Genomic DNA, 13,458 nt, shown 5'->3' on the forward strand with positions numbered 1-13,458 from the left:
CATTTGCAAACTCCTAGATGCTTAAAAAATGTAAATCATACAAAGTTAATTCAAAACTAATCTGAAGTACAAAATAAAATGGTAAACATAATAGCAATAAAATAAAATGGGTGAAGCAAAGCAGTCTGCATATAATCCCAAGCTTAAATGCAATGAATATATCAAATATTTTTATAATTAGAGATTAAATTTTGATCTCATTAAAGAGAGTGGGAACTTCCTTATAGACTTCAGTGAGGCTATAATTTCACCTCCTACCATTATTGTTGCTGTAGAGTCACACCTAACTATCATGTTTCATATATTTTGAAGCCTCAACAGAGTATGATCACTCTGTTTGAGCTCTTCCTTAGCAGAGGCTATAAAATTTCACCAAATGATTTTCTGCAGCTAACCCAAAAAGTAATGATAGCAGTATAACACATTTTCTAGAAAGACATTTTATCCAGCTTTAAAGACTTCAAATGATAGAAAATTTACCATATCCTTTGGCCACATCTTCCAATGGTTACGTGCCATTCCTGTAAAGAGTTTGCACCTAATTTAAAGTTGGAATTCTGCAAACTTCAGCATTTACCTTTGCGATCTTTTTGTCTATGCCTGATAGATGAAAGAAATGTTTGGTGTCAGGTGTCGTTCCCCTTCACACTTTCTTAGAGAGGCTGATTAAAACATCTTTTCATCTTGTCTGTAAGAAACTAAATAAATTGAACTACTTTAGTTTACCATCAGAAGTCTATCATTTTTGAGCCGTAAAACAATTCTGTACCTCTTCTCTGAAAGCTCTCCCATTGAGTCACATTTTGAAAACCTTTACCCTAGGATTAGACATGATAATGGTAGGTATGGCATAAAACCGATGTGGACATGCCATCTTTATTTATTTCCTTCATTTTCAGGGCAAACATGCTGCCACGGAATCCTTTGGACGGTACTGTAAATTGTCTAGACTCCTGATTAATTTGAAGACTGGTTTAACTAGCATTACACGCACTGGTAGGGTAAGGGGAAGGACTGTTCATCATTTGAAAACAGCCAGGCAGTATTTGCAAATTCCATAGCAGCTGGCATGACTAAAACATGTGTTAAATATCCAGGACTTTAACCACAGGTAAACATGTAAACCATAGTTAATATCAATGCTGCAACTGCAACCCTCGGCTTTTTTTCTAATAATCAGGTATATCTATTATACAAAAGCATATGTAATGAATTTCCAAGCAGGTTTTGCCTTAAAGAAAAAAAAAAGAAAAAAACCAAATCATGTGTTCTATTGATAGTAAAGGCCTTCCTGTTGAAATTAATTATTTAAAATCCCTGAGATAAGTCTTTTCCACTTTCTGTTGCCATTCTACAATGGCAATGTATTTACTCAAACTGCTAGTGCAACAGAAAGGCAAACTCAGACCATTTTCCAGAGCAGAAGCATGTGTTGCAACTGCATATTTAATACATTAGCACTCAGTTTACCCATAGCTACTAAGCTCTTTCTCTCAATCAGAAGTCACAAGGAAATGGTTTTTGCGCAGATTTGAAAATAGATGTTGTGTCACAAATAGGTGACAAAGTAGCATAAAAAGCTATTGATATGAGAAATTTTGAAAATAAAACAAAGCTTATATTGATATAGAATCTCATTGCTAGAACCCTAAACTCTGGAAGAAATAGAGATGCCGATCTTTGCATACTTCAGATTCCCTCCAAGTATAATGATGTTATGAATGTTGCTGAAGACTAGATTTTCATTTCTCAAAAGAGTCTGTAAACAACAGCAAGAAACAGTGGAACAGAATTTAAATCATATGCGTCAGAATCAGAAATTAATTAATAATTCACCAATTAATAATTTTCTTAGCTGTTCTTTTGTGCTCGCAGGATGTCCATGAGCTCCCAGCAGTTTTGCTGATTTTATCCTTCACTGAATTTACTCAACTTCTTTATTTTACAGCGTAACATACAATCTTTCAGGTAAAGACAGCAATTGTGGGTAGGCAGGAAGCTCATGAATGAGCCATTTCTAGTTCCCCTTTGTGCACAATGGAGTTGGTCAGTGGCATCTGCCAAGATAAGTCCACACATCCCCATCAAACCCCAGACAAATTTATTTTTCCTAAACGAGAACTCCTTTCACTCCTGAGTAAATGAGAGGGTGGAATATCCATACCCTGAAGATCAGAACGTGAGGTCAGATCTTTTTCTAACTGGCAATTATGCAGTGGGGAAAATGTGATCTGTAGAGCCCCATCTGAGGGTGGCATCTCACTCTGTGGTTGTAGAACGTGAGCCTGCCACCAACCCTGCGGCTGCTGCAGAGGGGCAGGGGCAGATGCTGAAGTACGTATCTATACAAAAGTTTTTCCCTCTCTCTGCATCAGCTGAAATAATGTCAAACTTGAGGCCTTTTGGAAGAATATTCTTCTTTACTTTCTCTTCTGTAAACCCGCTCCGTAAGAAACTCTTTTATATCTCCATCCTTCTCACATCCTATTCAGCAAAGCCTGTATTGCTGGGTTTGGGGGAACTTTTCAGTTGCCTTCTCCCAAACTTTGGCCACGTCTAGGCCACATATCATGATAATATCCAGAAGTGAAATATCTTCCTCGCCTGACGCCCCAGTTTCCCTTGGAAATGAAGCAAGCGCGCTCAAGGCATGAGGGCGTACGGTGCAGTCTGGTAGCTCCCCAGCCTGTGTATCAGAGCAGAGCAAAGTTCTGCAGAGCGTATCAGCAGGCTTCTCCACCTCACAGCACGTGTTACCTACATTGGCTTACGTTGAGACTATATATATCCTCTATAATGGATTTGCAGCAATGAATGTGTGTGTTTTCCTTGGCCTGTATGATTGCTGCTTTGGCGTCAATCCTTACTGGAATTAAAGAAACAAAGAAAGAACAAAAGAATTGTTAAGTGTTTTCAGAGTCTAACATTAAGCCTAAAAAAAGTCAAAACTTAACATGAAATAGGTGCTTTCCATTTATACGGCAGCACACATTGGACAAATTAATGTCCTGTGAAAGTCATCTTTAGGTACCTGAGGTAGATCTCTTTAATTTTAATAACTTGGCATTATATGACCTGCTATTGCTTCTGTTAACATTTGTTGTAATTCATCTATTAAAGTGAGCAATAAAAAGTCAACAGATATGTGAAAGAAGCGTCAGAGAATTGTTTCAATTGGAAGCAGCCAGACTAAATAGTGTCCTTTTCCTTATCAGTGCTTCTGTTACATTTTGAGTTATGTATGTACATTTCCATTTAAATTTTATCCAACTTTTTTGTATTTTTTACAGTCAGGCAAATTATCCCTGAGATTATTTATCAGAGCAAGAACAGCTTCAGGGAAATATACAAGATAATTGCACATAAAGGATTCAAGTTTTTAAACAGAAAAGAAACCTTTTATATTTATTCTATTTTATTCTTCAGTTTATCTATGTTTTTTCTGTGTCTGTATCACATGTTGATTGTGTTTCTACTTTAAATCCCTGCAAAAAAAGAGAATTTATCATAAAAGACTGCAGGTGACATTTATTTAAAAAAAAAAAACAACCAAACTGCAGAAGACTAAATCAGTGCATTAAACCAGAAAAACAAATTTGGAGTGGTTCCTAAAACAGTATTAACCGTACCTCGATAGAAATTTCACCTGAAGAGCTCAAAGCACAGTGCAAACCTTAAGCTCGCCTTACATCGTGGTGGTGAGGTACGTGCTTCCTCCTGTGTTCCAGGTGAGCAGTGAGGCGGCAGGTCTGTGACAGCCTAAGCCAGTAAAAAATGCCGGGTTTATGATCCTGCCTTCTTCTCTGGATCCGCTATTCCTTTACAGCCCCTGGCTTGTCCCTGCTCTGGCTCAGATCTTACACACGATAACCTGGGTCAAGGACCTAACCTGGCAGAAAAAGATCGGCGAAGCACTAGTGCCACACTAAGGAAGGAGCTGAATTGCAGTAACAGTGGCTTTGATCAGCCTAGATAAAATATTTTCAAATATCACAATATTAAAAATGTTGGCTTTAAGTTTTTTTCCTAACCTTTCGGCACGTGAACACTCATCTCTGTTTCACCATTAAGAGGTCGGAGTTCAGTCATCCCTGGAAGAAAAATAATAGCTCGTGTTTGATTTTCATAGTCACCTTCCGTCTTTCTCCTAAATGTTTGGGAGTAGCTCCATCTAAACACGTGCACACCGCCTTGTTATTTTCTTGAGCTCTCATGCCTAGTCTATTCTAAATTTGTAGGCATTTTTGAGGAGGAACCTTCTTTTTGTTATGCAATATTATAGCACTTAGCACAAAAAGCTCTTGCCCAGGACTGCGAATCTTTTTAATACAAGTGATGTATTAATGATGCATGATCTCCTCCTCATGCAGGAGAGAAATATTGCATTGTTTATGATGATAACACATCCCCTTCTTTATCCTGCTCTTACCGAAGGCAATAGCAAAGCTGTATTGACTTCAGATGGTGCAAGATTAAGCCTCACAGCATTATTATTCCATTGCATTTTGAAATTTTTTTTATAAAATGTCTTCAGCATAGAGAAAAACCCTATCTTTATAGCAGTACGCACACGGAGGCTGGATTGACAATGATACAGATATAGGTATATCCACAGGGTGAATATAATGTGTGTGTATGTATATATAGCTTACATAGACATAAAACTTTTTTCCCCCCAAGACTACTAAGGTGATGTAGGCATTATATTTGCCCTTCGATTGATATGTCTGTTAATCTCAGGACTGCTGTCAAGATTAGTTTTATTATCTAAGTTAACAGTAATTTAAAAGAAATAGCATTTTATTGAACTTCTGCTTAAATCCCAGCAACTTCAGATAAAGACGGTCTGCCTGGCGTGACGTGACTTGAGAACTGAAGCTGCAAGTTCCTCAGAAACTGCCATCTGCTTTCATCTCCGTAGTGCTCAAAGCCACACTGTGTGTTTGTATTAAGCTCGAACAAAATTAATGAGTTTTTAAAGAAAAGTAACTGTAATGAGAAATCTTAAACATAATTTAAAACCTGTAATTTAATACAAATTCATGACATCAACCTCTTTGTATGCAGAGGTTCAATTTAATTTTCATTAAATAATGTAATATCTTTTTTCAAATATCATTTGACTCCAGTAATTCCTTTTTTATTATGTGTCTTATATTAAATTGATAGCCTAGTATTTCATACAAAGACTGTGGGCTGCTCAGTTCCAGCGGCTTACACTTGAGCACCCACTGGATGGCAGTCACATACAACTTAGGAAAGAATTCAGCTTGGTCCTTTAACTCACTGACCTAAAAAAGAAATCCTGGGTTAAGTGCCTCTAAAAAAAAACGTTTTCTTTTATTAGATAATGCTAGTTTAGAACAAAGACAAGCAATAAAAGCGAGCGGACAGAAATCTCACTGTTGTCTGGTGGCGCACCGTGTCATTTCAGGTGCCAGGATTAGAGAAGGGCATAGCTCAGAGCTGGCTGCGGAAAGCAACGCGGGCGTCCCCCGTGGGACGAGAGATGTTGGAGTTAGCAGTGGAGCCGGAGCGGGCTCTATTGCTCATCAGAAATGCTTGTCCTTACTGATGACAAGGCCACGAAATCAGTATCACCAGTTTTCAAATGGAGATTTATTTCAAGCAGGAATCAAAGCAACCCAAAACTTCAAAGAGACAAACTTTAAACCCTTAAAACGAGTCATAACTAGACCCATTCTGAAATCTTTTCCTTGACTGCAACAAGATCTGAAAAATAAATTTGAGTAGGTAGATTCAGTGATCAATTCAGTGCAAAAGGTCAGTTAAAAACTAATACCTCTAAGCAGTAAACTGTCTGTATCTGTTAGAGCCTGCGATAGAACCCAGTGTTAGGGGTCTCCTTGTTGCCATCCCTGACTCCCACGCATGATCTTTTGCTTCTGCACTGTGATGGTATGCTCTGCCATGCCGAAGACTCCAGGAGAAACAAGGTCACTGGGAGGATTTATTTGTTTTTTTAATCTGGCCAAGATCCCTGCTAACTAAACTGTTCCAAGGTGGGGGGAAGAGGGGGCACGCCTGCTCATATCTCATATTTGGCCGCACCAGAAAGATGCGTGGTTCCGCTGCTGGCACGCCCTGTACGCCCTGCTGCAGCCTCTCTCTTTGAGCTTTGCCACAGAAGTCCCACTGGAGGACTCCAGTGTGCAGGTATGGGTATGGGTCTGCCTCTGCCTCCCTGCTGTGCTTGTGTAGGGATTTTCTAGAGGAATCAGAAAAAAAGAGGGGAGAGGGAGAGGTCAGGAGTGCTAGTTCCCTGCCCTTTGCTCCCCTGCCACAGCACTGGTATGATCCCTCTTTCCAGAGATGGGCAACCTGTGATCACACACCAGTTTAAGGGATTTGGTGAAATACAGCATCATTATTTTGGGATTATTGTCATAACATATGACAGTGGTCACGAGTGGTGTTCCCAGGGCTCAGTATTGGGGCTGGTTCTCTCCAATATCTTTATCAATGATCTGGATGAGGGGAATGAGTGCACCCTCAGTAAGTTTGCAGATGATGCCAAGTTGTGCAGGAGTGTCAGCCTGCTTGAGCATAGGATGGCTCTACAGAAGGATCTGGACAGGTTGGATCAATGGGCCAAGGCCAATGGTATGAGGTTCAACAAGGCCAAGTGCCAGGTCTTGCACTTGGGTCACAACAACCCCATGCAACACTTGGGGAAGAGTGGCTGGAGAGCTGCCCGCTGGGAGAGGACCTGGGAGTGTTGGTAGACAGCCGGCTGAAGGTGAGCCAGCAGTGTGCCCAGGTGGCCAAGGTGGCCAACAGCATCCTGGCCTGTATCAGCAATAGTGTGGCCAGCAGGACAAGGGAAGTGATTGTCCCCCTGTACTCCGCACTGGTGAGGTCCCACCTTGAGTCCAGTTTTGGACCCCTCACTGCAGAAAGACATTGAGGGTCTGGAGCAGGTCCAGAGAAGGGCAGTGAAGCCGGTGAGGGGTCTGGAGAACAAGTCTTATGAGGAGCAGCTGAGGGAGCTGGGGTTGTTTAGTCTGGAGAAGAGGAGGCTGAGGGGAGACCTTATTGCTCTCTACAATTACCTGAAAGGAGGTTGTAGAGAGTCGGGGGTTGGTGTCTTCTCCCAAGTAACAAGCGATAGAACAAGAGGAAATGGCCTCAAGTTATGCCGGGGAGGTTTAGACTGGATATTAGGAAAAATTTCTTCGCCAAAAGGTTTATCAAATGTTGGAACAGGCTGCCCAGGGAAGTGGTGGAATCACTATCCCTGGAGGTATTCAAAAGTTGGGTAGACATGGTGCTTAGGGACATTTAGTGTTAGTGGTGGTTTTGGCAGCGTTAGGTTGATGGTTGGACTTGATGATCTTAAAGGTCCCTTCCAATCTAGATGATTCTATGATACATAATTGTATATTCTTACTTATTTTAAATGTGAGTGCCATTATGCATTTTTGCCAGGAAAGGCAAAATTGGACATTTGTAGGTGACAGAACAAGGTGAGGTTTGCAATGCTCTGTCATTTCTGAAGGATTTTACACCATGGCCTCAGAAGAACTTCTTAGCAAATACAACATGTTTCATTAGCTGAACTACAAAACCTAAGCTTTGGGTGATAGGGTGATATATTAGATGTTCTGGGACCAAATTATAGAGCAACTTAAAAATAAAAACCTAGACCCTGAAGCAGCTGTTGTACTGTGTGGGCAGAAAGCAGCCTTGCAGGAAATCTGTATGGCAAATTAACAAACTATAGCTTTACGTAGCTGATGGACCGACTGTCTTTTAATCCATTATGGACCAGCCTTTCCACATCCTGAAAGCTAACTGAAGACAAAGGGAATTTCACCGCACCACAGCTGGCAGGATTTGATATTCTGTATTTGTGCATGTAAATGCTCACAGTGATTCATCATTTAAATTGACTTTTAATTTTCAGGTTTGTCCTGCAGACACAATTAGCATTTTCAGGTAGAGGCAGCCTGTACATTAGGCAGGGATGACTTTTTTGTTTCTTGTTCCTAATGGTTGCTCTGATAATGGACACCTGGACCATGGCTACAGCTCTACGATACCCACAATACATTGACAAATTAAATTAAATGAGAGACTGATAATAATTATTATGATTTATTAGTATCTTATCAGGTTAGCGATGATTTGATCAACCCCTCTACTCATATTCCAAGTCACAATGAAAAGAAATATTTAAGAATTGCCCCAGATTGGTTTTGGAAAAGGAAGAACTTAAATGTTGATGATGTTGACAAATACCAATGTACGTGGTAGGAAACCACACTATTATATCAGAGTTACTTCAGCATATTTTAAGTCATACATATAAAAGGAGAACCTAGGAGATGAATCCTGTGCAATCAGAATGTATCAGAAATAATTCCACTGCAGGCAAAGAAGTTACGTGAGGTTAAAGTCTTGGCATATGAGAGGCTGGAGGATCAGGTTTTTGTGGATCAGTCTTTTCACCAGTCTTTTCCTGATATGCCTCTGGAAAGTCTATACCTTTAGTTTAATAACCATACTGATAAATACCATGGCAGCTCCGACATCTGATCTGAGCCATTCCTCTTTGTCTTCTGAAATAAGAAGGGAGTATTTTGTTCACCCGAAATGCCTGCAGCTCCCATTGACAACAGGTCTGACCCTTGTGGTGCTGGACGCCAGAACAGCGATTTCCCTTCCACCAGGGAAAGCAATAGCAAGCACTTAACTGGAGTTTGTACTCAGTAGGATCCACTGTGGTTAAGGTTCAGAATGGTTTTGTATTTTAACTCTTTGTATGCGCTTGGCTGCACCCTTTCAAAAATAACTCATTTTTATTTTAAATTATATAAGTCTATTTTCAGGTAAAATATGTTATTTCTGCTATTAAAAATCTCAGAAAAGCTGTTCAAGATACTGTGAACACACTGAAATGTCTTACTTTCTGAGTAAGAAGATGAAACTATGTGTTTCGATGTATTTAACTCAAAAAAACTGCAGTCTAAAGTTGGGAGCTAGCCAGTAGTCGTGCTGATAAACACTGATGGCCAAATTTTAAATAACCAGTGTATAAACTCGTTATGGTCAATTAAAAATAATTTCTGAACGTATTTGCTAGACCTCTTTTGGCACCTGCAGGGAACTTTTTTGTCTATTATGTATATACACTTCTCTTGAGGCTTTACGGGGCAGTATAAGAAAGACAGAAGCCCTCTGTTCCAGTTGTCATAGTTTTCTGAGATGATTGCCTCTGCAGATTCATGGGTATGACATTAGTAGGCTTTCCCAGTAATGAGCTCACAGAATTCCAGTGTATAATGGGATTCAGCCAATCAGTTCTATGCTATCTGCCATTCGTTTCCTTTCAACCGCTGCAGTATCATTAAAGCTAACTAATTCAAGGTAATGGTATTTTGAAATTAGAAATATGCCAAAAAGGTACGTTAAAAAATTTTATGCCCCTCAGTATTGTGGTTTCTCCAGAATTACGTCTGCAATCCGTAATACCCTGCAAAGTCTTAAATCACCTAAGAGTTTCTATCTTGTTTCATGCTGAGGTAAGGACAGAAAAAAATAAACAATTGTGGGTCTGCCCTCTTAAAGCCTGTGTAATTTATTATTATTAAATTATTAAATACATAAAGCCAAGAAAATAAATAACAACAGCAAAGTTAAAAATTCACCCCAATTACCTTTATGAAATGTGAACATCAAAACTCTTCTGAGCTGTATTGAACTATCTTAATAGTGCTATTGCTAAGCATAGGCAGTTTGTTTTCTTCCTCTCTCTTCACATTTTTCTGTTAAATAGTTAAAAAACAGGAAAAAATATTCTAATAGAATGTGATTCTTATGCCATATCAGGGACAAGATGAGTTTCCTGTAGATTATACTATTTAGCTAAGTTGATTACTCGTTAATTTATTTCTTAGGTTTCACTAGGTGTCATCACAATTAAGTTGAACAACATTTTCAACAAGAAAATAATAAACATGAAGTGCAAAAATGTGTGTCTTATTAATTTTTTACTTTTCTGAAAGAAAAGGAAAAGGGCCAACACCTACATTAGTCTCAGCTATTCTCTCGCGGGCAAAGCATGTAAATCTAGCTTTAGCAGTAACATGGAAATCCTGCATTAAAATAATAAGCTGGTTTATTGTTGATGTTGACGCTGCTGTTATTTTTAGCAATTATATTGAAGCGCACAGGCAAAAGCTGTAATGATTCTACAGCAACCAGAACATACAAATATCCAATATAGGTATTTTTCAGGCCTTGGGAACCTTGTAAATGTCAGATATGGAAGGAGGGGTATTAACTGTTACTTTTCCTTTATGAAAACGAAAGCAGAGCGTATCAGACAGAGTTGTAAGTGGTGGCATAAACTCTACAAAGTAGACCTGATACGATAGCACCGTAAGAAGGCAGATCAGTTCAAAATACTCATCATTTCTTTTCTCTTCCCCCAGCTTGATCACTATCCTCCAACAAGTTACAGCCTGCCAACAGCGTCTGATATTCAGTTCGATTCCCCGAAGGCACTATTCCTAGGAAAAGTTATAGGTAAGATTTCATTGTATACCTGGTTATTTTATGAGGTTTTTTCAGAGAATACTGACAACTGTAAGCTCACAGGACAATGGCGTGTGTCATGTTTGCAGCAGGAGACTTGCTGGGCACGTCATTCTTGACTAGAAGGTGGTGATATTGGAATTATACCTAAAGGAAGGGCTATGTTCACCTTGTCACATAGGCACACAAATAAGTGATTGTCCAATGCATGGAAAAAAATGGATACGGTTAAAGAGACACTCGTAACATCATATTTGTGCAGTTTCATTACCCTCTAGGTGTTAGGTGGAGGGAATACAAGGAAGTTATTGAGACCTTTGCTTCTACGAGGAGATACTGAAGTTATTTGAAATGGTGTCTTCCACTGTGATGTTTTATATAATGCCTTTATCCGTGCAGCCTTCTTATCCCAGTGCACCCTCTTGTGGCATAACTATCCTTCATCAGTCTGGCAAAATTGCCACTGTCTGACAGTGAGGCCCACCATCAAGGTCCTTTGGAAGTCTGTAACACCTACAGCAACACTCATCTATACATTTTTCCATCCCTTTTATGGATCTCATCGCTATTTCCCAGTGCAGCAGCTGCCCAGCCAGCTGCCCAGCTGAACTCAAAAGGCAGTACAGATGCATCTTAAACTGCCTTTGCCTCACTTTTAGGCCATCCTATTTTCCATTGCTTAATTTTTCCACTGCTGGCATCCTACATGAATTTCCACTTCAGGAATCGATTATTGCCATGACATTCACAGCTTTTAAGGGGGACTTTTTCCCCTTTTCAAGACATAAGAGGGTATTGATATTATTTCTTCTAAGTGCTTTGTACAGGGATGTGGTTGCTTGAGCTGCATTGAAGTGTTTAATCCAGAAAATTGTAAACTTTTCTTTGCTTAGTGGTGTAAAGCACTGATCAGTGAACCCCGTGCACTGATTTTCGAAGTGGAAAAGCAATTGACCACATAGCTGATGTGACTTTTCGAAGATACACTTTTCCATTTGTTTCCTTCTTAAAATTGGACGTATTGAACTTGTGTGAAATAGGAAGCAAAGAGCCTTTAAAATAGTTGGTAAGCAAGAGACACAAACTATTGTCTGGTACTCTCCAAGTCAGTTGTCCATAGTACAAAAGACAATGCTGTCTGATTTTGGCAAGTCTCGGGAAACTGGGTGCATTCCCACCTCACCACACTGAATTAGGGCAGTTGGACTAGAGCTGACTGTCCGCCTCAGCCAGGCTGCCAGCCTCTGCATGCACTAATTAAAATGAGGAGACGAAGGACTTCGGGTGGAACATTCAGCAGCTGGAATAAATCCGCAGGCAAGGAATGGGGCTCGAGTCTTTCCTGCCAGGTAATTGTGAGCAAAAATATCAGCTATAATTCACTGAAGAGTGTTGCAGTGTCCATCTCCCGTAACGGATTCATTTCCAGCGAGGTTCTGTTTCCTTTGAGATGGCAGCCCTCTGTGACGCTTCATTTGTCTAAGAAACTACCACAGTATGGCGGTACTGCATCCACAGCTCGGTCTTCTAAATAAGCTTACCTTTTTTGAATGTTTCTTCGGATCCAGCTAAAAATGGCCCTTTCCCCGCCGTTCTAATCAGGCAATGCTTTGGAGGAGGCTGAGCAAGGTAGGTGAGAGAGAGAATGTGGGGATAGGTGCACCACAGAGAAAATACCGCAGTGTAAGAGATAAATGAGTGAAGGGAAAGAAAAGGACAATTCCTAAAACACAGAGGAAAACAATGCACTGTGGTGTGAAAAGAAAAAATGGAATAAAAACACAAAATGAAAGAGAAAGCAAGCAGTAGCTTACGCTACACTCATCTGAAATACCCGGAGTACAGACAGAGCTCTGCAAGGGAACCACTTATTCCTTTGAATTGCTGAGCTGGGAGGTGGACTAGCAACATAGTCAGGTAGGCACATAGATGAAACCATGACACAGACAGGACATTTAGTCTTTGCACTGGTTCATTTCTGAGCTGAATTTTTAATCACAGTCAGCACTACAAAATCAAAGGCCACCCAGCTGTCTCCCACATAACCCCATGCCCAAGTGCCATTTTTTTGGCTGCGTTTAAGTACTCCCGTTCTGAAATTTTCTATAGGCATTCTTGGAGAATAAAGGGGCTGCAAGAACTGAGAAGCTCAGATTGTCCATGATACGAGCACTCATGTCTAGGATACTTGTTTCACTATTGGCAGCGACTGAAAGGCATAACCATCTCAGAGGTCCACATAAAATGTGTTATTGACCCAGTTCTGTTCCTACAGAGCTAAACCCACAACACCTCACACTTAGCTCATTTGCAAAAAGTCACGTATCTGTCTGAAAATAGAGTTTTAAGTATCCTCTGACTCTTTCAGTTGGATCCTAGCGGATAAGATTTTTCAGAATAAAGGCATAGAAGAAGAAAAAAGTAGCAGAGGTCAGTGAATACAATTTGATTTTTTGTTTTAAAAGAAAAAAAGTAAGAAAAGTTTTAAGTATCTGGGAACGTTCAATTTGTATTCCTCTTGCTCTTGGTAAGTAGGGGAAGCTTGACAAGAGCAATTAAAAGCAAGTTCTAAATCTAGAATTGCAAAGACTGATCACAGTCCTGATGATACCTCTCCCATAAATAGATACAGTTGAAGATCGTCATCAGGAAGCACAAAGCAATCACTGATGCCCACCTTCGACTCCTCTGCTAGCTTAAAGTTTGGCAACAGGCAAAGGTCTTGGGATACCCTGAAGGTGTAACTCGTGGATCAGTTATATTTCTGGTTTCCTGTGCTACTTGGTGATTTTAAGCCTCAGACATCCGCCTCCCTGTTTCTGAAGATGCCATTTGTCATCCAATTCTTATAAACTGCATCATGCATTCGTTATATATTGTACATCCTGTTATCCCTGG

The 13,458-nt window shown here is 40.0% G+C and overlaps 1 protein-coding gene across 1 annotated transcript in view; it reads left to right on the forward strand.

Moving 5' to 3' along the window:
• The window catches only part of CNTNAP2 (contactin associated protein 2), a 1,163,712-nt gene that overhangs the window by 1,081,448 nt on the left and 68,806 nt on the right, over positions 1–13,458 (forward strand). The window contains exon 21 of the mRNA XM_063325644.1: positions 10,458–10,551. Within this exon, the coding sequence (XP_063181714.1) occupies positions 10,458–10,551 (94 nt within the window). The remainder of the gene's footprint in view (positions 1–10,457; positions 10,552–13,458) is intronic.

This window comes from Chroicocephalus ridibundus, chromosome 2 (assembly GCF_963924245.1).
Source record: "Chroicocephalus ridibundus chromosome 2, bChrRid1.1, whole genome shotgun sequence".
Classification (NCBI taxonomy): domain Eukaryota; kingdom Metazoa; phylum Chordata; class Aves; order Charadriiformes; family Laridae; genus Chroicocephalus; species Chroicocephalus ridibundus.